This window comes from Branchiostoma lanceolatum, chromosome 4, assembly GCF_035083965.1.
Source record: "Branchiostoma lanceolatum isolate klBraLanc5 chromosome 4, klBraLanc5.hap2, whole genome shotgun sequence".
NCBI classification, from domain to species: domain Eukaryota; kingdom Metazoa; phylum Chordata; class Leptocardii; order Amphioxiformes; family Branchiostomatidae; genus Branchiostoma; species Branchiostoma lanceolatum.
The window spans coordinates 11649564-11673416 of NC_089725.1; the positions used below are offsets into that span (position 1 = coordinate 11649564).

Below are 23853 nucleotides of genomic sequence, written 5' to 3' on the forward strand. Positions count from 1 at the left end.
AAAGTAGACGAAATTGTGTTATCAAACCGTTGCGTTCTCCTTCTGTTGCTGGTAATAAAACAACTCGTGGCCATAGACAATGTTGGAGCGCACGGTAAAATTGTTCTGGAACAGCACAAATTAGAATCCATTCGCCAGATTTCGGTTTACAAAGGGAATTTGCTCACTTTTTGTGTTTTGTAGCAACGAAATACACCACGTGTAATTGTGAAATCCAACTTGAAGCTTTTCACGTTCATTATGAAATACTAGCGCCTCGGTCCTGTGGAAGCTATGCGTCTTAAACAGAAATGAGTCCGGTTTGCTGGCCACTGCCATCGGGCCAGCGAGGAGATTGTCTCATCTCTCACACTGTGGAAACCACACGGGAAAACACACTCCAGAAAGCTGACCTTCCCAAGGACTATCTCAAGGGACACAGGGATTGAGTTGGAGGACTTGGGAGCAGCCATGTCAGACAGACTGATGTGGGCCTCGGTTGTACAAGGGCTCGCCCCGTCCTCTGCTGCAGAGGTCGACGGATGATGATGATGATGCTTCTTTACCTATAAATCAGTCTTCCTGAGTCTCCATTGGCACTATAATAAGACCCAAGCTGATCACCTTCCACGTAAACAGGCAGCTATCGTGTTCCTGCCGTTTATGAAATATGAACACTTGAACACACCTGTTTGGCTGTGCCTGGTGCTGAAAGAGTATCCAAAGCAAACAGACCAGGCCCTGTCCTCGGTGCTGATCTTACTCCACACCAGTGTATGCCATTTCACTCTCAAGACTCCAGGAACAAAATCTGATTTTTTATTGGTAAATAACTATAATTGCATACTCGTGGCATTTGGAAGTTATGTGAAGGTGAACATGGTTGAATGTAAATTATGCAAATGAAGGCCTAATTTGTATAATTGATCGGAAAATGCTAGAATAGCATTGAGATAACACTGACATACTTAAGGCAACTGCTTTTTGGGTGGAGAAGATGATCTGATATGATTTATGCAAATGATGATCTTATTTGCATGATGAATAAAAAAAACCTCCTAAAACATCAGTCGAAAAGGTTAAAATTATTTGGTGAAAGTATGAGGTCGTGGAACTCTAGTTGATATTTTCAAAAAGTGTAACTCAGGAAGGGATTGATTGATCGTCATGATTTTTGGTATGTAGGTAGCTTTAGTGATGTTTGACATAATTAGATGGAATTATACAAATAAGGATCCATTTTGCATAATCAATAAAAATCTATAAATGAAAAAAAAACTACATATTTCATGGAGGTATGAGATCGTCAGACTGTTAGTGTAGTTGTCTATTCATTAATCAACATAGAAAAAGATAACAAGCCCTGGGTCCATTGTTGATTAAAGATTTTAATGCCTTTGTTTCAATTAACAATAAGCAAAGCTAAACAGTGTGTACCCACATACAAAATGGTGGTACTACTTTTAAAGGAACATATTTTGTTACTAGGTTGGCAAAGTATTAAGTACTTGATAATATATATAAACTGGCATTAGAAGAGACATGAGAGAAAAAAATGCAATTTCTTCCCTATAGCAAAATGACATATAATCATGATTCCATGTTGCTTTCTTTATCAATGTTGCTCACTAGGTCACAAGAACATGATTCCTCATATCATGGGGTGTACATTTCCAGGGGTACCTTATACCATGGACTTTTGTCAGGCAATAAATATATAATCTTACTCCAAGCATGTTGGTGGATGCTCCATCTGGTATGTGCTGTCTACAAAACTACAAAAGGAATAATCTTTAAAAATTTGAAATAAGAAGTTCAAGTCATTGCAGCCAAGGTCACATGTGTCCTACATCCTGCACCAGTTGAAGTCTGTCTGGTAGAAGCTGAGGGTGAAGGTCAAAGCCCAAAGGTCGAGCGTCAAGGTTGACTTTATGGTAGTGAAGGATATGCTGCCTCAGAGTCTGGAATAAAACATGAAACTCGGTGAGAAGTCTGGCCAATCTTAATCTCTGTAGTGTTTTATTAGCCAAATGCAGAATTTTGTGAAGTTTAACAGACAGTGACAGATTATGTTCTAAAACAGCAGAGAACAAAAGTTAATGACTTTACCTCATTTCTTGATGACATCACCTGTCTGAGAAGACCTCTTGCGGTATCCTGTAGATAACAGTATAGTCATAGCTGTAGCGTCAGATGTGATATGTTTATAGTACACATGGTACAGGATATCTAATGATATCTGTAAAGAATGTCCGAACAAATTGCTGACTGACTGCTGTATACAATACAACTTTGGCATATATGACTGATCCCAAAGCAAAAAACATTCAGTGATGCCAATGTGAGTTATGTGAACACCTTAACTGCAACCACACAGGTTGACGTGCTATACAATTTTACTCAAGGTGAAAGTTTATTGCAAGCTCAAGCTCTTGCCCGTAGGCTAATTGCAAGTACATGCAACATGAAAAGGACGGACAGACAATGATGGACAATATAATGTGTGACTTCTCTAGTCTAACTACTGACACTGAATTAATACTACAAAGAAATGGCTGTGTTGTTTCACACATTTATTAAGACACATACCTGAGGAGAATGATGAGCAAAGATGTAACTTGTGATGTGTTTGACCATGATGAGGTAGAAGATAGGAGCCCACTGCTGCCTGACCGTTCCTGTTAACAACACACCCAGGTACATCTGCAGCAGCTCCTGGTCTGTCTCCTGAGGCTCCAGGTAGTTCTCAACTGGAATAACAAGCTGGGGAAACACACATCAACAGGTGTCCCTAAAAACCAGTCTGCAAATACAGTATCCTAAAATCTTCTTATGGGAAACTCAACACTGTCGATCAATAGTTACTGTTAAATATTTGATGTCGTGAACAACTTTATTTTGCAGACAGGTCACTTTATTTGATAACTTGAATCCTGTGCACAAGCTGCATGCTTCACCATATTTTAGCCCTTGTTTGTTTTTATGTCATTGTAGACCTAGATTGTAACTTATGCTATTTGTACATTGCCATACATTGTCACCAATGCAATTGTTGATCAATAAAATCATTCATTTATTCATTCATTGTTGTTACTTTCTGTATCTGTATCTATATAGCCGGTATAACCGCCATTAGGCGTAACACCACAGGCGTAACTTTCTTGTTATTCATATGTAGGTTAGAGGATATTTATCTGTATGTTATTTATCAAGTAATAAGATATGCAATAAAACAGTTACTCAAGCAACTGGATAGATTTTGGAAATGGTTTTACATTTCAGGTAGCATCCACTGCCTTTCATCAGTCAAAAGATCTATCTAGTAACTGTTTTATTGCGTATTCAAATGAAAGTCATTCATTATGCATGTAACAGGAGAGGGCCTCAATATGAAAGCTACATGCATTGCTTTTGCCCAATCCTCAGAAAATAAATCTGAATAAAACAAATTTAACAATAAATGAATCACCACTAAAGCATAATACACACTCAGGCTAACATAAAAGGGTAGTCATCCTGCTCTGTTCCCCAAACTCTTTTCACGGCAATCTGCTGTTTCTCAACTACTTGCATTGGAATAGCATTCTTAACTATAAGGTCTATGCTTTTTTGTACCTACCTCTTGGAACTGTAGAGGGAACGTTCTGAAAACAGCATCGTGCTCGCTCAACAGCAGCTTCTTGAAGCCGACCCCAAACTTCTGCTGCAGCGGCAACAACACAAAACTGGCAAACAGGGAGTCACCAAAAGACGTGGCCTCGTACTGGCCCAACAGGCTCTTGTAGCTGTAGAAGGGTGGCAAACAGTCTTAGTGAGAAACCGAAAGAAACAACATATGATAATGTGTTCAAAGAACTAAGATAAAATTCCTGGGTAATGCTTAGGTCCTAATTGCACCGGTGCCCGTTGGGGATGTAGCCCTGGCCGGGCCCTGAAGCCACAAGCTTGTCACAGTGGACTAGGACCGGGGGTACCTCTCGGTGTTCACATGTTTAGCTCACAGCGTCTATTTGTTACAGGGTCCCAGATTGAATGTAAGTCCGAGTTTAAGTCACCGCGGGCCCGGACGTGCCCCCCAAATAGCCAGGTAGCCGCAGGGTGTCCCACGGGGCCACGTAGGAGTCATGCCAGAAAGTGTCCCAAAACAGCCCGTGAACTACCCAGCAGGTCTCCCTTTTCTAATTGGGACCTAAGCATTAAAGGTGCAGGGCTTATTGTTCTGAAGAAATTTCATGTACTTACAGGTCATAGAAGGATGTGATGCCCGGGATGGGCGTGTTGAAGTCCAGAGTTGTCAGCACCCCAGGCTGGGTGTAATGCCTCAGTAGGGAGGACAGGAGGTGGTGCACTGAGCCATCCAGGAACAACTCACTTCCTGTGGTGTAAAATTCACACCTATTTCAAACATCAAGCAATAGAGATACAAAAAGAACAGATATACACAGACTAACAACTGTACAAGTTTTTGTTCTTCCTGTAGAAGTATAAAATTCAAACCTATTTCAAACATCAATAGACTGAGATACAAACAGAATGGATACACAAACGCCTACTAGCTTTGAGAAGCAAAGTGCATGCACTGTGATACAATCCCTCATGTCCATAAGAAATGCACGCCACCCACCTGTGAGGAACACACACATGAGCCTGGTCAGCTTGGCAGCCGGTGTCAGACAGGTGAGCGTTTCTGTGCGCCACATTTCCAGCATCAGGATCAGTCTCAAACTATTGGTTACCGTGGTGACAACATCTGCAGGTAGACTCTCCACTGGGTATCCTCTAGACTCCCTGAAATATGTTTTGAAAAAGTTTCTTCGGAAGTCAAGATTGATGATTGGCAAACAAAGGTAATCAGTTTAACAGTACACTTTTACTACATACTTGTATATTTACTTGTAACAATGCTAGAAATACTGGATGTTTTTTTTTCCACTATGCCCAAAGGCACTAGCTCAACATAGATGACAGGGTGACCTACAGACTGTTGGCTAGACTGTGTAGCTGTACAAGCGGCAGGAAGACCCAGTCTGTAGGCAGGAGAGGGCCGGAACACACAGGTAACAGGAGGGACTGGATCTGGTGTGGACGCTGCATGGCACGACTCCTGTGGGAGACAGAACAATCACATAACAGCTGAAGGGACTTCGTGTGTTTGCTAAACTTGTTTTCTTTCTGTTCAGTCTTGTAGAGTGACAATCTCACATCTTCATCTTTCCTTTACTACCTGATCTACAAGACTAATATTATTTTGTTTACATGTTGACATTAACATCTACTAACATGATTCAACCAAGGTACATAATTCCACCACTCTGAAAAAATATGTCCAGACAGATCTCCAACCCAGCGTCCCCCAGTATAATGCACTCCTGTATATCTAAACTGTTCATACCTGGGGGTGCTGCACTAGAGACCTCTCAAACCCACTGTTTTTCAAAGTGGCGGATTACATGAATGTAACCCGGCGGATTAATGTTAATGGAGGTTAGTTGACAATTCAAGGTATATCCATACCACTCTTTTAATACCAGCCTCTTTTTCTGTCATTCAGATAAGGTTGAGCTAATTTTCCCCTTTGTTGTTTAGTACAGTAGCAAATGACAGCTATCATTATTATGGATATTACTTGTATTTACGTAGTAGCTCATTTCTGTTTCCACCTTTACTTATTATTTTGGATCCACGGTTTATGTTTATATTTTTCCTGAACTTTGTTTTTTCTCTGTTTGTATTATGTGTTTTGTGAAAGAAAAAAAAAGACAGTTAGACCAAGTGACCTTGACTTGTCTGCGTCCAGTTTGAAGCCCTGTAGGACCTGTATGTATGTGGCCCTGATACCGGGGAGCCTGGTGTAGGCTTCCTGCAGCAGGGTTCCGCGGCTGGGGTGGGAGGACAGCTGTGCAGCGCTGCTGATCCGGGTGGGAACAGCATCGGCAGACAGCTGTAACAGGTTGGACAGGTCAGCGGCCTCAGGGTCACCAAGTCTGCTCTCCCTGGGGTCAACATACATGGGTCACAATAATGAATGTGTGTGCAGTGGGCCATGTTATGGTATGTTAAGGTTAGACATCTAGGTGATATGCCAAAAATAGTTACTCAATGCAACTGGATACAATTTTGAAACAGTCAGACATTTCAGACATTTATGGTGACCATGTTATGGTATTTGAAGACAAAACAAACAACAAAATATGTGATTAAAATGTTCATAAATCTCCTGTTGAATGTGCTATCCTTTACCACACGGCCTTTACTTTAGCATGACATTTCAATAGATCTGATCTAGTCTATAAAATTTGGTTTTATACCTAGTACTTAAAGTTAACTCATGATAGATACTCTTTAGAACACTAACCATACATATACAATTTGTGTGACAAAACTGCCTTATTGAAGTTATTCACAAGTGATGTAGCTAATGAAGAGACATTATTCTGGTTAGAGTCTTCTGTGATCAAGTAGATTTCCTAGCAATGCAATCAACTACAGGAGTCTTTTGAAACTTGAGTTAAAATCGTGCTCACAAGAAGAAGTCTGGCTGGAATATGACAGTAGACATGAGATCGTGGATGTAGTGCTCGTCCCCTGGTAACAGCCTCCTGAGGAGAGTCAGCGCGGTCCGGTGGTACAGGAGGGTGTGTGGATGGCACAACGGGAGGGAGGGAACCTGGGGAGGGCACATGAAAATGGACTCTTACATTTTTCAGTGGCACTTTGCTCGGATCATGTCGCAGGCTCTTAACCCTTAAGCTGCAAGAGTTTCACCCCAGTAAAAATTGTAAATGTTTGAATCCTGACCTCCCTCACAAAACCTGCAAAACAGCATGCACCCAATGCTGTTTTCTTCCAGGGAATACCCTATGTCGGTTATAACCAGGCGCAGTACACAGGGCATGTTTCTGTATCCCTGATATAACCGTGCCTAGCAGCGTAAGGGTTAAACAGCGGACCAAATGAAGATGTATTGAAAATATGCAGCCTCTTCAGCAAGGTTGATAAGGGTAGTAGCAGAAGTGTACCTACCAGCTGTGTGAAGAGTTTGATGATGTGGTACAGCAGGTGGTGTTCAAACCTCAACCAGTAGGAGGCGCTGTCTAGTGCTGACTGCCAGCTGGACAGGAAGGCCACAACGTGCTGATGTGTCACCAGGGAGGATAGCTGTCAAATAAAACAAAATAAGATAAAACAAAGATTTTCAGTTGCTAAAGAATTACCTGAAGAAAATGTTGCACAAGGGTCTCAGTACACATAAAGGACATCCGCACAACGTACTGCAAATGAACAAGCTCACCTTGTTTGCCAGCCCTTTGTGTATGCTGATAGCCTGTACAGCCAGCCTGTACACTGCTGTGACCATGTTGAAGGGGGAGTGTTCGTGCACACATAGCCATGGCTGCTGTCTGCTCAATGCTTTCCTACACCCCAGGTCAGGCAGTGCTGGGCTATCCTGTCTGGGACCGGGTGTGCCGCATTGCTGGCAGGTGGGAGAAAATATGCTATAGAGGGAGAGACAGAGAGCGATGAGAACACTGATCATGATATATAAAAGAAAACAAAAACTATGATCATAGAACATCACAGCTAGCCTTGGCTACCTCGTCGAGGTCTGAACTTCAGCAATATCAGCTAGAAGTACAGGAAGTTAGGAGGATCTACAAACAACTACGGTATCACCGAGTGAAGGAATCTAAGTTTCTATAAATTGTATACCATGCTACAAATAATGTCAATGGCTGATAGGAACTCTTCTGCTTAATGATAAACTCTCTCAACACTTGTCTACTCCCCGACTGCCTTATATTGGACATACTGATATACATGTACATATACTGGAACTGTCAATCTATGCACCTGTTGAGTGTCAAAGCCATACCTTAGACACCTGCAGCTGCACTTACCTTATCTTCTGTAGCTGCAATGTGAAGTAATCAGAGTTGATGAGTGGCAGCAGCACCTGTGACATCAGCTCCTCCAGGTACTGCAGGGTCCCCACTGCATCCTGGGAAGGCTGCAGAACACAGACACGAGACTGTTCTTATAAGGCTTAAGTGATAGTGGTCAGTATAAAATGGCAGAAGAGTGCTCCAACATAATGTTGTTCTACAAGGAAACATCCAATATAACTGACAAAAGACTGAAAAGGCCCTGTTTCCACCAATCTGTTTCTTACCTGCAATACCAGCTTGGACAGGTAGGAGGTCATGTAGTGCAGGCAGCTGGCAACAAGTGCAGAGTTTACTTCCTACAACCAACATATGAAAATGATTGGAATTGAGTAAGTTATTTGCAGTGCCCTAAAACACTAAAAGCAAAATTATTAGTCTAAGAGTAAACTTTTATATGTATAAGAAGACAATCGGACGTTCTGCTGCAGTACCATAAAAAGTCGCTAGGGGGCTCAAAATCTAATCATTTTGAGGTCTTACAAAGACCTACCCACCTACCAAATATAAAGACAATCGGTCCAGGCATTTTTAAGTTATCGTCGACTGAAATTCATTTGGACACATTCCTACACAGTTCCTAGAATTCCTGCAGTCTGCACACAATACTATACCATTACGCTTGCCCCTGAGGTGTCGCCAAAAAGGCATCACAAATTAAACACAGTGCCCTACAGCCTAGCTTACCTGTGGCTCTCCTGTGTGAGACATGGCCTGTGTTACCCACTTCTTTACACACAGCTGGACAGCAGGCAGCAGACCACTCACATGACTCCAGTTGATGGGCGGGGCAGGCAGGTTGTCATGGTTACCTTCCCTCCCTCCACCGTTAGCCAATCTGCAGGCAGAATTATCAAAGTTTATTTGACTGTACAAAAACATAACTTTACAAAGCATAAATTTACCATCTTGCATGTATACTGTAAATGCATTTAACTTCACATCTTTGATTTCGCGCTAAGGGGAAAATGGAGTGTTCGCGTTACAGTCAAACCTGCCTAGGCGACCACCTTTTCAACGCGACCACCTGGCCATGGCGACCGCTTTTTCTCGGTCCCGAAAATTTTCCCCATAGGCACAAGCATTAAGCTGCCTGCCCAAGGCGACCACCCGTCCAACGCGACCGCGACCGCCACGAATTGGGACCGCACAGAGCACAGTCCCTGCCCATGGCGGCCGCCTAATTTTCAAGCGTGTGGTGACATTGGATCATTTTGCTGTCGGATTTCACGGAAATGTTTTCAAGACTTTGAAGGACAAAAATAAGGACAAAAATATATGGAATAGCAATGTTATAGCATCGATTCCTCCATGAAGTGTTTTAATAAAATGTCCCCCTATAAACATTGTAAAGACAAATGTTTGTGATGTTGTTGTGCCTATCGTAATCTTATAGTTTACCGCAAACTCAGTTCGGTTTAAACTCAATTTTCAGAACGAATACGTAGTGCATGGCGTCAAAAAGTCAGATTTCACAGAAATTACTATCTATTTCTTGTATTTTCAACAAAAATGTGTCTGTGTCTTACTAAACTCCGCCGAAAAATGACTTCGCGGCGGGCAAAACATCGGGCGAGAAATGTTGTTCCTCGGTCCCGACGCCATCTTGGATTTGGGGCGGCCCGGATTTGGCGTACCGCTGACCTTTCTAAAACACGATGCTTTTGTGTATGAACATTTACGAATACTCTAGTTATTTATGAAAATTAATATTCTTATTTTCTTTTTATTTCCATGAATCTCACAAACCTTTATTGGACGCTGTGCGTTCTGCTGCACTGACTAATACCTTTCGATGCGGTCGCACAGAGCTTGGCGGCGCGACGAAATCACACCGGTACCGTTCCGTTTTCATCTTTAGTTGTCAGATCGAAAATTTTTTGCCCCTTTTATCCAGCGGTCGGCGCCCCAAAAAAGGCTGCGGCCATCAGGTGTTTTCTAGGGATTTGTCTTAGGCCTTAAAACTTCGATGATGTGCGTGTGTGTGTGTATTATTCAATGTAACGTGTGAATGCGGGAGGGCGCTGCGAGGCATCGATTTGTAGCCATGCATCGTTTTGCAATTGTAGTCAAAATTATGACGAAAATTTGTTCACGATGTAGCGGTATACAATTATTACAACGATAACGGAAAATGTAATTTTTGTAGGATCTTTCTGTCAATGAGAATTGAACCTGGTGGGGGTCGCGCTGTCTAAATTCACATAATTTTCCATCCATTTACGTTCTGTATTTGAAAACCTCGACCTGGAATCATGTGAGTGGAATCCTCTTCAAGGCGACCACCTGTCCATCGCGACCGTTTTTGCTCGGTCCGCCGGGTGGTCGCCTTGGGCAGGTTTGACTGTAGTTTGAAGTTCGCGGCAGTGCTATAGTCACATACTGCTACTGTAACAGTATTGGGCATAAATATTTGCTATGGATTTAAATTCGCGGCGACACGGTTGCCGCTAAAACCACGAACATAAAACCACCGCAAACATTTCTGCATTTACAGTACTGCCCATATATATCTCTAGAAATATGCTTGATGTAGAAAATGTTGAATGAGCCAGACCTTGCTAGTTCTGCAGCGACCCCAGCAGTATGTGTGGTGGCCTCGGTCAGACTGAAAAGTGCCACAGCCTGGAAGGCCAGGGGATCAGCCTGGCTCCCCACGGCTGACAGGGTTCCAAACAGTCTCTGCAGAGTCTGCATAACCACCGGGTACAGTTCCCTACAGAAGGTATACAATGATTTGAGCCAGAAGAAGCACAAAGTCTAACTACAGCAAAGCAGTGCAGTTACACAGATAAAGAACCATGTTCCTTTCAATTTCCTGAAAAGGCAGCAGATGTATCATAGTATTTATCCCACACTAAGATTATGTTATACAATTTGAAGTCTTGTACAGTGTTCAATGCTGGGGTCCCTATTAGTACACAAGACGTCAAAGTCTGTGGCCTCAACAGAGTGGACCCGCTGGACAGAGCTGCCTCAAAACGTGGTGAGAAGACTAGCCAACTGCTGCCCACCCCTGTATCAGGGACCCCATCAGCAGTACATCAAATAATGGATACTTCTGCTAATACAACTGCAAATGCATTTTCAACAAATCTTAAGTATGTGCAATGAAAGTCCACACCAGCTGCGATGTTGGGACATACTTACGTGAAAGCCTCACAGCCCAGCCCATAGATAGCACACGTTGCCCAGGTACGCAGGGATTCCACAGCCAGATTAAAGGCCTCCAGCTGGTCTAACTCAAGATCACTAGAAAAAGAAAAGAGGATGAGCAACATTGATAAGCTTAGCAACAACATTTGAAGAGATCATGTCCATTTACTCAAATATCAGCTTGGTGCAATGAAACATAACAGTACACACACACATATGACAAAGTATAGAAATGTGCTTTACCTTGGGTGCTCTGCAGTATATCTCATTATCCTTTCCATCAGAGAATGCTTCGAAATCTGAAGCAAAGAAACAATTTTATTGGGTGTTTCGTGTAGCAGTATATCAATCACAATTTTAAGAGTACAGCGTTAGAATGTCATTGATTAAATCAACATAGCACCTGTTTTTGTGGCAGTAGATGGTGACAAAGCTATTATCATGAATTCTTCTATTTCTTGTAAAATATGCTTATCATTTTACTGATTCAAAAGCTGCACATCATCTTAATTGTATTGTAAAAATAAGAAAGAAGCAAAATATAGAAGTGACAAATGCAAGGCAGAGTACAAAATCTTGTGGAAAAAAAATGTTAAGAGGAGAAGATTTCTACATTACAAACCAATATTGCTGCGATGTTCCTCCCTGCTGTACACAGCACCCTCATCAACTTCATAGCCTGGGGGAGGGGGCGGCCGTGCACCTCTGACTTCTCTGCACTGCACACTGTAAAACAGTACCACCATTTAACATGGCACTTCCTAAATACAAACTTGCAAAGTGTTCATAAAGGTCCAGGAATGAGTATTTACTAATGATATTTCTAATTCAGTCTACCGGAAACCCCCATTAACATTAATCCGCCAGGTTACATAAATCCGCCACTTTGAAAACTGTTGGTTTGAGAGATCTCTACTGCAGCATCCCCAGGTATGCACAGTTTAGATATATTAGAGTGCACTTTACTGGGGGACGTTGGGTTGGAGATCTGTCTGGACGTATCTTTTCAGGGTGGAGGAATTATGTACCCTGGCGGAATTATGTTAGTAGTCGTTATACATGACTTGTATATCTGGTCAGAGGTTTCTGTGAATTAACAGATGTTTCAGATGCCGTCCAGCACCTTTCTTCAGTGATCTCAGACAAGTGTTAAAGGCACCCAGAGCATTTTATGAGGCTTGAAAACTGAAAATATTCTAGTTGCTGTAGTCTTTATGAAATGGGCATTTAATGCCACTGTTAACCATAATTGGGTGATAATTTCATGTCAGAAGTGTCCAAAAGCGGCACAAAATAAGCTACACGGTGATCCCTTTAGTTTCACGCGCCTAGTGTAATTGACCGATCCCATACCCCCACCCACTTACGTCAAAGCGTAGAAATGCAAAATAAAAACATAAAGATGCAACTATTTGACGGACATGCAGTCACTCTCTCATTGGACGAACCGCTAATTGTGATGGACAGTCAGGATGTCAACCAGTCTATTAGTGCTTGGATTTTCTATTAGTTCTCACCACACAAAGACATCGCAGCTTTCCACCTTGAATGTCGATATGCATAGGTATAGTGTTGTTGAAACTTACTCTTTGTAGGAATTATTTGAGTATCAAGCCTCATAAAATGCTCTGGGTGCCTTTAACGAAGTGGTGCTGGAGAAACTGATAGATTAAAAAAACATTTTCCTGACCTTTGTCTGCCCACGATAGCGGTAGCAACTCTGTGAAGACAGTTTCTATCAAGTGGGGACAGCGAAGAACCTGACAAGGAGAAACATTAATGAAAATGAGTATTCTTCTGGTTCTCTTTGGTGATATGCAGTTTAACTACAAAAATATGAAACCAAACCAACCAATCGGTTCCACAACCATCAGCTTTAACAATCTCACAGGAGTAATGTTGGTTGTGTTTTGCTTAGTAATAGCAAGTACAAGCATAGCAGGCTGGAATATACCAATGACCAGAATATTCCAACCTACTACACCTGTAATTCAATAACAAAGAATGCACAAAGAGTATACATTTACTATTGTCAGAATGTCTACATATATACAGTGGTAGGTCAGGGCATCAACAAGAGATGTCACGAAACTACCAAGCAAAACATTTTGGGGACAGATTTGAGATGTCATTGCACAAACCTATATTCTCAAAAACTGAAAACAAAATTTCTTGCCTACATGTACAACTTGAGACAACCCCCAGTCAGACAATAAGCGTGATCTAAGATTACTTGAGTCTCAGCTGAACAATTTGTGCAACTTGTGTGTTATATCATATGGAAATAATGATAAACACAGCCAGACCTGGTAGGCAGCCTGTAGAGAGTGTCTGGCTACACGGATCAGGATCTCTACAATGTGGATAACTGCAGGGCCGTCTGGTCTCAGCACCCCCAGGATGTAGCGCAGTCTGGGCAGTAACGTCATCCTCAGGAGACCCTGGACAAATACATTCAGTAAGAATAAACTGGTCAGAACCTACTGTTGTGCACCCATTATTCAAAAAGTTTCTTAAAGTCGTTCTCAGCAATCTCCATTTCTACAGCCCCAAGGTCACACGACTCTGTGCAATCACTACAGCAGGACCAATGACCAGAATATACTGTATAGTGTGTGTTCAACTACCATACTCTTTCCCAAATGCTGCATGCTAAGCAGAGAAAGAAGTTTGTAACATTTTCAAATTCTTTAGTATGACTCGACCAGGGATTAAACTCACAACCTGCCAAATGCAAGGCAAACGCTTTACTCACTTGGCCATTGCTCATTGTTCAGAACCTTTTAAAAGTTTTCCATACGAAAATTCACCAACTGTCTAACATGACAAATACTGAGGTTCTACACACCTGGAGGAAGCAGGTAGATGGACATACCTTGATGACATCCTCCTTGGCCAGCTCCTGGTCTGTCTTGTCTCGACCCTTCTCCTCCTCTCCCTCCTCCTCAGGACCTCTCTCAGGACACAAGACAGGGAACTCATTCCCTCGGTTCCAACTATAGACATGATCTGCACACAGCTGGGGATTACATAATGTCCCACCATTTAACATTAGACGTTACATGTGATAATGGTCTTCTGTGATGCAAAGTCACCATTTTCCTGAGCACCAGCTAAATGTACTCCGCCAGACATCTTACCACAAGGAAAGTGTTCTATTATTGTAAATAGGAACATTGGTTATACCTTTTTGACAGTTAACAGTCTTTACGATACATGAGATATTCAATGTAATTGTTAAGAATTACTTGTGATAACCTGGTAAAAAACATGCATGCTCCTTTCCTGAGTAACATTATATAAAAAAAATGCAAATGCATTCTATTTGCAAGTTCATATCTAAGTATTCTCATCTGAAGTACACATGGTGTAGATGTATTTTTCTCTCAGACAACCCTTGATCACATCCTCACCCTATACTTAGGTTACACCGACATCTCCCAGAATGCTTCTCCAGACTTACCTCATCCCCAGGTAAGACCAGCAGGCTGTGCAAGGCCTCTACTGCCGTGGCTACAAGACTGGGAGTGTTTTCATCCAGACTGAACCGCACGATGAACACCATCCCAGACTCCAGCATCATGGGCAGCAGGGGACCGCTCAACGCCACAGTAAACTCACCATTCCTGGCCTGGGAGAAAGAGTTTGGGAGTTGAATGCAAACATGAGCATACATAAACCGAGACCACATCACTATAAAAGTACACAAAAAATCAAAGAATATACATGATTGTTAAACACATCTTCAAGCAAGAACAAAGTGCATGTAGCAATTATGCTGCCTATTTTTTTTGCATACAGTACAATTAACTACATGTATCATATACATGTATATGCCAGGGTAGAGATTGTAATCTGGCAGAACCGCTGACTCAGCACCAGGGACAGGTTTGTGCATGGATGGTATTCAGCACCAGGGACAGATTTGTGCGTAGATGGTGTTCAGCACCAGGGACAGATTTTTGTGTGGATGGTGTTCAGCACCAGGGACAGGTTTATGTGGAAAGTGTTCAGCACCAAGGACAGGCTTGTGTGTGAATGTTGTATTCAGCACTAAGGATAAGTCTCTGTGTTTCTGTTGAGTGGTGTACAGCACAGGTCTGTGTGTGGATGGTGTTCAGTACCAGGCACAGGTCTGTTGGCAGAGACTCTGATTGGAACCTCTACTGGTAGAATCGGCCATTCTGCCAGATTGCACTCTCTACCCTGACATATGTATAGTACATATATATACATGTACTTGGTAGATGTAAGACAAAACAGGCTTTACCCCGGCTACAATCTTGGCCAGCACCTGCAGTGCCAGCACCCTCTGCTGGGGGAAACGACTGCGCGACAGCATGAACAGCTCCTCCAGGGTGTACCCTGGCACCTGGGGAAATCCACTGTTTTAGAGTTGTCACATGAAATAAATCAGGTTACAACAGTACTGGTGAGCACTTAACATTTGAACAGACTATACTATGTAATGTTGCTTTAGTAAATAAAGTGTGACACTGAAAATTCTAATGCGTTTATCGTTTAAGCAAGCAGTTATGGAACTATAGAATAATAGAATATTTGATTGAGCATGTCTTGATTATGAAGCAGGTGATTGACAGTAGATGTGAACCGACCTCGGGTTCGTCTCCATGGTGATGTAGACCCAGGTGGGTGGGGATGTCCTTGTCCCTGCACATCAGCTGACCCTCAAGGTCAAACCTGGCAACCTTACCCTACATGACAGGAACGTAACACAGTCATCTTCAGTTAACCTCCATCCTGCTGAGAGCTATTCTACTCAACAACGTTGCAATGGTTAAAGTGTAAAGCAGTAAGGAGAAGGTTAATGTTACAAAGACATGAAAAAAAGAAGTGTACGTCTCAAAAATCTCAAAGAACAGTAGTGTTATGCCATTTGGATGAGCACTCCTTGCCGTACCTTGTTGTCCCCAGGTTTAGGTGCAGGGAGGTCCTTCATCCACTCCAGCTTCTCATGTTCTACAACATCCATGTTTAACCAGTCTTTGGAGGATTGGATAGGTACTTGTTCTGAGGGCAGAGTTAAAAAGTAGAATAAGCAAACTTCATGTTGATTATGTTGGGCAAAACTTAGTGGGTACAGTGTTCACGGCTGGCTAATACCAAAGATTTTGAAAATGGTACATACTGCTTTCTCTGCTTAGCACTCAGTACATATGGAAAAGAGTATGGCATTTTAACACACATCACTACAAGTGAACTAGCCTCCTGCTGTAGTTCTTACGACAGTATGGCCCAAGGGCTATAGAAATGGAGATGGGTACTGCCCTATATAACGTATATACATGAGTGGCAAGGATTCTAACTTTTGATTTAATGTTGACTAAAAAGCTATCTATGTGTAATTTTGCAGGTAAGTCAAGATACAAAAATAGCAATGACGGAGTAATGTAGTATACCAAGTGTTAGTGATTATAGCATTTCTCTGTTAGTGATTATAGTATTTCTCAGATCAGTAAAATGTACAGATTGGTGGCTGACATAATTGTGTACAGACCTTGTAATGGAACCCCAGTGTCCATCTCAGCTAGTAACACGTCCTCAGAGTTATCCTGCTCACTGACCAGACTCCTCAGTCTGTCCTCCTCAGTCAGACTGGATACAGCTGGTCCACCTGCAGCAGAGCCTTGTGCTTTGTCTGCAGTACCAGCAGCTGCAGTTAGGGGGCTCACATCACCTGTGTGTTGTGTCTTTGCTGTCGGTTGCTTTTTCTTGGAGGCCAGAAACTGGATGAGACTTGGGTCTGGAAGGGACAAAAATTCAAACACAATTGTTACATCATCATCATAGTTTAAGTCAAATACATTTCTTTTAAAACCTCTGTCCGGATTTAAAGCCGAATGTGAATTAGGGTGATTTTTACCCTGCGTAAATAAATATTCATAAGCTTGTGGTCTATAGATGAGTTAGAGAACACTAGACTTACCGAGCGTCTGCATTAGCTTGTCTCTCTCCTGCTGAATCTGTTGCTCCGTCATGGTCGACAGCCGAGCCACATTCTCCTGATGAATCTGATGAACTTCTGTCTGTACAGCTGTATCATTGTGGGCAAGTCCTGATCCTTCCACGATGGAACTGGTATCTTCAATTGTTCACAATGGAACATTACGTATCTTATGAAATCGATGTTACATAGACAGCATATCTCTCTGATTAATAAAATGTATGCTAATCGCAACCAGATTTTTGTCTTAATTCTGAGTTGAGGTAAAGCCTTTGCTATGCAAACTTAAGAGATGGCTAAAAGAAACTCTTTATGGATAAGAATTCTGAATACTAACTTTCGAGGTTTTGTTTAAGTGTTTCTGTATAAACATACTGAACCAAGAATCTACCTCCAAATCCTGACACCATGTCTTGCATGTTGCTTTGATCTGTCTCCATCCTTTCTGTGACAGTCTCCTGATTCTGGTCGGGAAGTCCAAACAAGGTTGGAGACACTGCAGAGAACTGCTGTGCAAACAGGCTGGCTGGCTTTGTAGGTTTTTCATTCTGAAGAAGAAAATAACATTGTTTGTCTTTATCAGGTATCAGCATCTTTTGATGGCAAGGCTAGATGGCTCATGAAATGGCAGCTTTAAATGTTTTAACACCATCCACATACTGACCCATGCTGAACACCATCCACACCCTAGGTCTATCCCTGGCGCTGAACACCATGCACATACAGATTTGTCCTTGGTGCTGAAGTTGAACACCATCTACACACAAACCTGCCCCTGGTGTTGAACACCATCTTTGCACAGACCTGTCCCTGGTGCTACACACCATCCACATACAAACCTGTCCTTGGTTCTGAACACCCTCTACACACAAACCTGTTCCTAGTACTGAACACCATCCACACAAAAACCTGTCCCTGGTGCTGAACACCATCAACACACAGACCTGTCCCTAGTGCTGAACATCACCAACACACAGGCTTATACTGTGTGTGGATGATGTTGGATGTGGATTGCGCTTTACACCATCCATACACAGACCTGTCCCTGGTGCTAAACACCATCCATACACAGACCTGTCCCTGGTGCTAAACACCATCCACACACAGACCTGTCCCTGGTGCTAAACACCATCCAAACACAGACCTGTCCCTGGTGCTGACCACCATACACAGACAAACCTGTCCTTGATACTGAACACCATGTACAGTGTCAGCACCAGGGACTGGTTTGTGTGTACAATGTACACATAAACCTGTCCCTGGTACTGAACACCACCCACACACAGACCCGTCCATGTTACTGGGGACAATCCCCACATAAGTGTGCTTTATGTATCAGTGGACTTTTTTCAAGCAAGGTGGATGATAGAGTACAAAGAACATACTGGACAATATTTACAAACTGTGAGTTATTAAATCTAATTCTAATATACAAGCTTTTTATATGTCTGAGCAAAATGACCAGAAATACGATAATAGTATTAATTGATAAGTCTAAACCTATATAAGACCTGTGTTGCTGCAGTTGCCTGTTGTCTGTGCAGCACCCTGGGGAAAGCCAAGCCTGTTGTGCACGGCTGCCTCACAGGTTGTCCACTAGTATCTCTTTCCTGTGTAGTGACAGAAAACAAGTACAGCCACATTTAAGTATAGGTTGTTGGAGTTGAGGGACAAGAAAATTACTCCTATGAAGCTACAGGCAAATCTCAAAATAGCCAGGTGTGTTCAAGATTGTCATTTGTGTAAAGATTATATGAAAAAGAAGAAGCAGCAGATACTTACCACTATCTCTGTAAGCACCTTGGTGACATGGGTGTCATGAGCTGTGGAAACAGAAAGTACTTGTTTTGTCAGGTGTCAAGAAAATACTGTAAATGCATTTAAGTTTGCAGGGATTTAACTTTGAGGTAAGGAGAAAATGGAGTGTTCATGGTGGTTTTGAGTATATAGCGCTATAGTCACATACAGTACAGGAATGTACTACAGTACAGTACAGTAATGGAAACACCTGCGCCTTTACGGACAGCAAGTTGGAAACCACGCTCTAGCAACTTGGAAAGGGTGCTACAAACGGACAGAACAGTCGCTTTCGGCAGTGTTGGCATGATCAACTGTCACTGATCTCACCATATGTACTCAAGGAATAAATAAAGGCTTTGACTTGCCTTGAAATTTTAAATACATATTCCATATACGAAGATCGGGTCTGTGTTCACTTGTGTCTTGTTAGTATCTGTGTGTCTTCACCGTAACAGGTATCTCAAACACATCATAATACTGCACACTATATACTACATACATGTAGCAAGGGGCAGGCAGGCAGAAGACAGAAGAAAAATTTCGCAATGTTTTTCAGTTTGTGGTGAAGAGGTCACTGCAAAAACCATGAACATCAAATCACCGCCAAAACTTCTGCATTTACAGTTATAACTTAAAATATAGAAAGCCAACAGAACAGTAAACGAGATGTTACCACGAGAACAAATTGCGCACATACTTTCCATCTCTTCCTCCGCATCAAACTCTTCCTCTTCCGCATCTTGAAACGTTACCTGTGTATCATTTGGGATATGATTAGAGCTTTTGTTAGTTAACATGATATTCTGGTAATATTGCTGGATAGAGTAAAACTTTAACAGTTGAGAGAGTGCATTGTATTACTATGTAGGCATGTAGCCTGATACAAAAGCATTACACTGCCCTACCATCAGTTTTACCTTTTTTATCACAAAAATACAGGTATAGAATATTGATATCCAACATATTGTATAAGGCTGAAAACTTAGAATGGTAATTCCAGAGAGGCACACCTTTTTCCGTCTCTGCTTGAACCTTGATGTTTTCTTGGATGATTTTGAACCAGGGTCAAATGACGGTAGCTGTGGTGGAAGAGCTGCAAGAAATAATGAATACATTCAGTTCAAGAAAAAACAAGGAATATCGTTAAAAAAAATTGACAAATAAAAATACTTAGGCTTTATAACGTTACCTTTTCCTGGAAACAACCAGCTGTCCTGCAGTTCTAAATAAACCCGATAGGGGCCCCAAATGATGCTCACTTTCTCCTGAGCGCAAAGGCTAAAATCGTGACCATGGCATATCCAGAACATGAGATACAAGAAACAGAAGATAAGCTGTAGTACTAAAGAAAGTCACCATCCTTGATCCATTCATTTCATTTCAAGACCTAACCACATGTCAAATCGCATAGCAATTGAATCTATCTATGGCTTCTAGATTATCAAGCAAGCAACCATACTGCCGAAAAATATTTCCTGGCAAAAGCAATAACGTCATATCTATAATTATACAGTACTGTACCTCCATGTTCCAAATCAACAACATCCCTCGCTGTCGTCTGCTTCTCACAATCACGCTGTTCGGCCTTTGTGGCCGGATTTCTGACGACCTTTGCGGATCCGGTAGCTTCAGCAGCAAGGAATTCTCTCTGTGACTTGAGAAGATCTTCCTCTGTGTCCCCTGGTTTGGGTCGAGACGAATACATCCTTCCAGGAGGAATACACGAGCTCTTTACACCAACTTCCCGGGAAAATTTCACATGTTGACCGCCATTTTCTTTAATAGACGGGTCAAAGGTTATACTACAGTGCTCTGGGTACGAGACTCGGACACCTGGAACCGAGACTTGCAGCGTCGCCCCTAGCAACTAGATAAACAACAACCACAAAGGACGAAGGTTGCTTGTTGATCACAGTGTACAACACGTTTCGTCGGGTTTACAGTACATTTTACTAGTTCTTTCATACCCTGAATTGTCTGTAAACGATGGCAGAGCCTCCACTTGCCCAGAATGGGTCCAAGAGCGGACCGGGGAGCGTTAAAAGTGGCAAGAGTAAGGGCGGGTCGGCAAAAAGTAAGACGAAGGGCAAGGATGGCGTCCCGTCTCCTGTCACCACCGCTAAGGACAACCCCTCTGCAGACCCCCGCACCATGAGGAGGATCATTGCCGAGGACCCCGAGTGGTCCCTGGCCACAGTCCCGCTCCTCACGGATCTCTGTATCGTACACATCGTCAACAACTTTGAACGTGAGTGTATTTACCCATCATCTGTTATAAAACAGAATCATAATGGTAAATAGTCATTTCCCAGATTTTATGTATAATGTTAAGTGTCAGAAACATATCATGAAAACATATCCCTACTAGTATAAACGTACTTTAGATCTTCCAAAATTAAATAAATTGAGTTAATTCTATACTTCCTGTATCCTTAGTGTAAAGATTAAATGTAATCAGCAAATGTAATGAGATATTGTTGCAACTTATAGAAACAAGCAAAACATTTCACAAAACAGATAACGAGTTGACATATAATGTTATTTTAAAAAGTTGGTCTATCTTTATTTACAGACAACCCCCTGCTGGATGAGTTGAAGCCGAAGCACAGGGCCAAAGTTCTAGAGAAGATCTCCACCAACATTCCCCTGAAGGTCACCGCCCACCTCATCAGTGATGAAGGGTACTGGCAGAGGTGCTGCAAAGCGAGATGGGAAATCTGCGACGTTTCACAGTACGGCGGGAGCTGGAAGAGGATGTATTTTGAGAGGAATCTGGAACACATCATAGAACACTTCGTCCCCGAGAGGAGCAACATGGACATAGTGACAGACGTCTTACCGCTGTCGGGGGAGTACATCAAGAGACTCAACATCAAACAGCTGCTCCCTCCCATCAAGGAGGAAACCAAGAAAGATGACGACACGTCAGAAACAGGGAGCGAGTTGGGGGACGGGCCCGAGGTGGATCACTTTGAGTTTGGTCCGGTCTTTGAAAAGCTGCCCCACTTGGAGGAGTTTGGCGTGACCTACGGGGTGAAGGACTGCGGGATGAACTTTGAGTGGAACCTGTTCCAGTTCACCACGCGGGACTGCCTGCTGCTGTCCAAGGCTGTGAAGAGCTGCAAGACCCTGCAGAAGTTCCACCTGTGCCGCAGCAAGGTGGACGACGACAAGGTCCGCGTCCTCATCAGCCATCTCCTGGACCACCCCTCGCTGGCGGAGCTGGACCTCTCGCACAACATGATCGGGGACAGCGGGGCACGTGCCGCCGGCAAGCTCATCAACCGCAGTAGAGTAGTCAAGATGAACCTGTGTGATAACAAGATAGGCGCCCCCGGTGCGCAAGCCGTCGGCCATGCCGTGTCGAAAAACACGACCCTGAAGTGTTTGGACCTGCGGCTCAATCGCCTTGGCGATGACGGTGGCCAGGCCATCTGCAGAGCCCTGCTGAAGAACTCCACCCTGACAGACCTGAATATTGGAAGTAACAACATGACAGAACCAACGGCCTCCATCTTGTCCCAGGTTCTCACAACCAACACGACGATCCGCACTATCAACCTGTCCTGCAACAGAGTTGGGCCGGTAAGTTTGGCATAGGAGTGAAGGAGTAGTATTATTCAGTCGTCAATAGCCAACAGTTCTCCATGCACTACCACAACATCTCTTGCTCTCGATTAGCCCTTTTTTGGTGAAATACAAGTCATGGAGGAATAGAGCTGGGTTCATTATGAAAATGTCAGCAAAGTATGATGTTTGCCATAGAAGGTCTATTTCTTGAAACTATATGAATTAACATTAAAAACAATTCCTTTGGCTTTGCTATATCAGCAATTATGGGGTGAGAAATATATCGGGGTGAGTGTAACAGCCCGATACACATCCATTTTCAGCTTGTGCTTTCCAACAGTCGTCACCTTGTTTCAACTAGGTAGCAACTGTTGACAAGTGCACACAAGATGAAAATGGATGCGTATCACTGATACGCTTAATGTATAAGCACAAATCCTGAGTGGTTTGATCAAGGATTCATGAATGTCTATTTGTGCTTTCCTCAGGACGGAGGTAAACAGCTGCAGGAGGGGATGGAGGAGAACAGTACGGTGTTGGAGATGGACCTGCGGCTGACCGAGGCAGGACAGGAGAGCGAGTACTGCATCAACCAGATCCTGAAGAAGAACCGCGAGGACGACAGAGAACTGCGGCTTCAGAACGAGAAGAACAAACTGTCCTGACCTTCTGTTTTAAAACCATCCGTTACCTAGTGGCCAGGTTAACATTGTACAGGCTGTCTTTGACTGGATGTCTAATCTTCATTGACGTGTCTTTGACGTTCGTTCTTTCAAACATTGCAACCATTTCAGTCAAGAGGATGTTTCCCTTCCAGATGTACAGTAGTACAATGTAATTAGATTGCCAATAAGGGGACGTCCACAATTCCTGCTTGTTATGTTCTATTAATCTGGCTCAACACTATACTTATGGTAGTCCTTTGACAGCACATGTACAAGACTGATTTGGAAGTGTGTGTATTTGAGAATCACCACTGACAGCTTAGTCATTTCATTTTATTGTTACTAGTGCCACTATCTTGTTTTGTCTAAAAAAAGCTTATACAAAGTAAGACAATGAATAAAAGGCAATATTGTTCACTGTTTCGGTTTTTTTAAACATGAAATAACTGATTGAATGTAATATATATAGCATTTTGGCTATTCATATTGATCATAAATAATCTCACATTAAACTGTTAAAATTATGGATTTGCTTTTCAGTTGTTCATGATATTTTATTGCTACATGTAAATCAAACACTGTGACATAAATTTGAACGTTAATGTAGCAATAGATTTTACAACACTTCTATTGTTGCTTCTTTTTTGTATGATAACGGAATCACTTCTTGAGGTTTCTTGCAGAAAGGTCAATATACTCAAATGAAACACCTCAGCAGCACACCATATGGAGCAGACTCCGCAGAGTGAAAAAAAATCAAATGAACAGGATGAAT

At 42.5% G+C, this 23853-nt stretch overlaps 2 protein-coding genes across 2 annotated transcripts; one reads left to right on the top strand and one right to left on the bottom strand.

Moving 5' to 3' along the window:
* Positions 1–1347: 1347 nt before the first annotated feature.
* LOC136432576 (RNA polymerase II-associated protein 1-like) lies at positions 1348–20653 on the bottom strand. Its single transcript, XM_066423960.1, has 33 exons — positions 20365–20653; positions 19854–19936; positions 19541–19595; positions 18826–18866; positions 18555–18653; positions 17435–17591; positions 17026–17181; positions 16597–16842; positions 16000–16109; positions 15695–15793; positions 15349–15450; positions 14542–14709; positions 13954–14097; positions 13385–13519; positions 12769–12838; positions 11701–11804; positions 11322–11377; positions 11073–11174; positions 10480–10638; positions 8610–8760; positions 8150–8221; positions 7878–7987; positions 7271–7475; positions 7003–7137; positions 6504–6646; positions 5757–5972; positions 4958–5083; positions 4604–4767; positions 4222–4354; positions 3599–3764; positions 2569–2742; positions 2089–2136; positions 1348–1940 (listed from the first exon to the last, which is right to left on the bottom strand). The coding sequence occupies exons 1-33, from the start codon at positions 20546–20548 to the stop codon at positions 1815–1817; spliced, it is 4239 nt and encodes a 1412-aa protein (XP_066280057.1). The 5' UTR covers positions 20549–20653; the 3' UTR covers positions 1348–1814.
* A 52-nt stretch (positions 20654–20705) lies between these two features.
* On the top strand, positions 20706–23706 carry LOC136432577 (dynein regulatory complex subunit 5-like). Its single transcript, XM_066423961.1, has 3 exons — positions 20706–21091; positions 21416–22428; positions 22902–23706. Exons 1-3 carry the CDS (start codon positions 20830–20832, stop codon positions 23076–23078), a joined length of 1452 nt encoding a protein of 483 aa, XP_066280058.1. The 5' UTR covers positions 20706–20829; the 3' UTR covers positions 23079–23706.
* Positions 23707–23853: the final 147 nt, after the last annotated feature.

Bases quoted from the DNA above. Each gene is read 5' to 3' on its own strand.
- LOC136432576 (XM_066423960.1), bottom strand. From the start codon at position 20,548: ATGTATTCGTCTCGACCCAAACCAGGGGACACAGAGGAAGATCTTCTC. The intron at 15,794-15,999 runs GTACGGCAAGGA...CCTGTCATGTAG, and splicing joins CTAAACCTGGGGACAACAAG to GGTAAGGTTGCCAGGTTTGA. The intron at 14,710-15,348 runs GTAAAGCCTGTT...TCTTTCTCCCAG, and splicing joins TGGCCAAGATTGTAGCCGGG to GCCAGGAATGGTGAGTTTAC.
- LOC136432577 (XM_066423961.1), top strand. From the start codon at position 20,830: ATGGCAGAGCCTCCACTTGCCCAGAATGGGTCCAAGAGCGGACCGGGG. The intron at 21,092-21,415 runs GTGAGTGTATTT...CTTTATTTACAG, and splicing joins CATCGTCAACAACTTTGAAC to ACAACCCCCTGCTGGATGAG. The intron at 22,429-22,901 runs GTAAGTTTGGCA...TGCTTTCCTCAG, and splicing joins CCTGCAACAGAGTTGGGCCG to GACGGAGGTAAACAGCTGCA.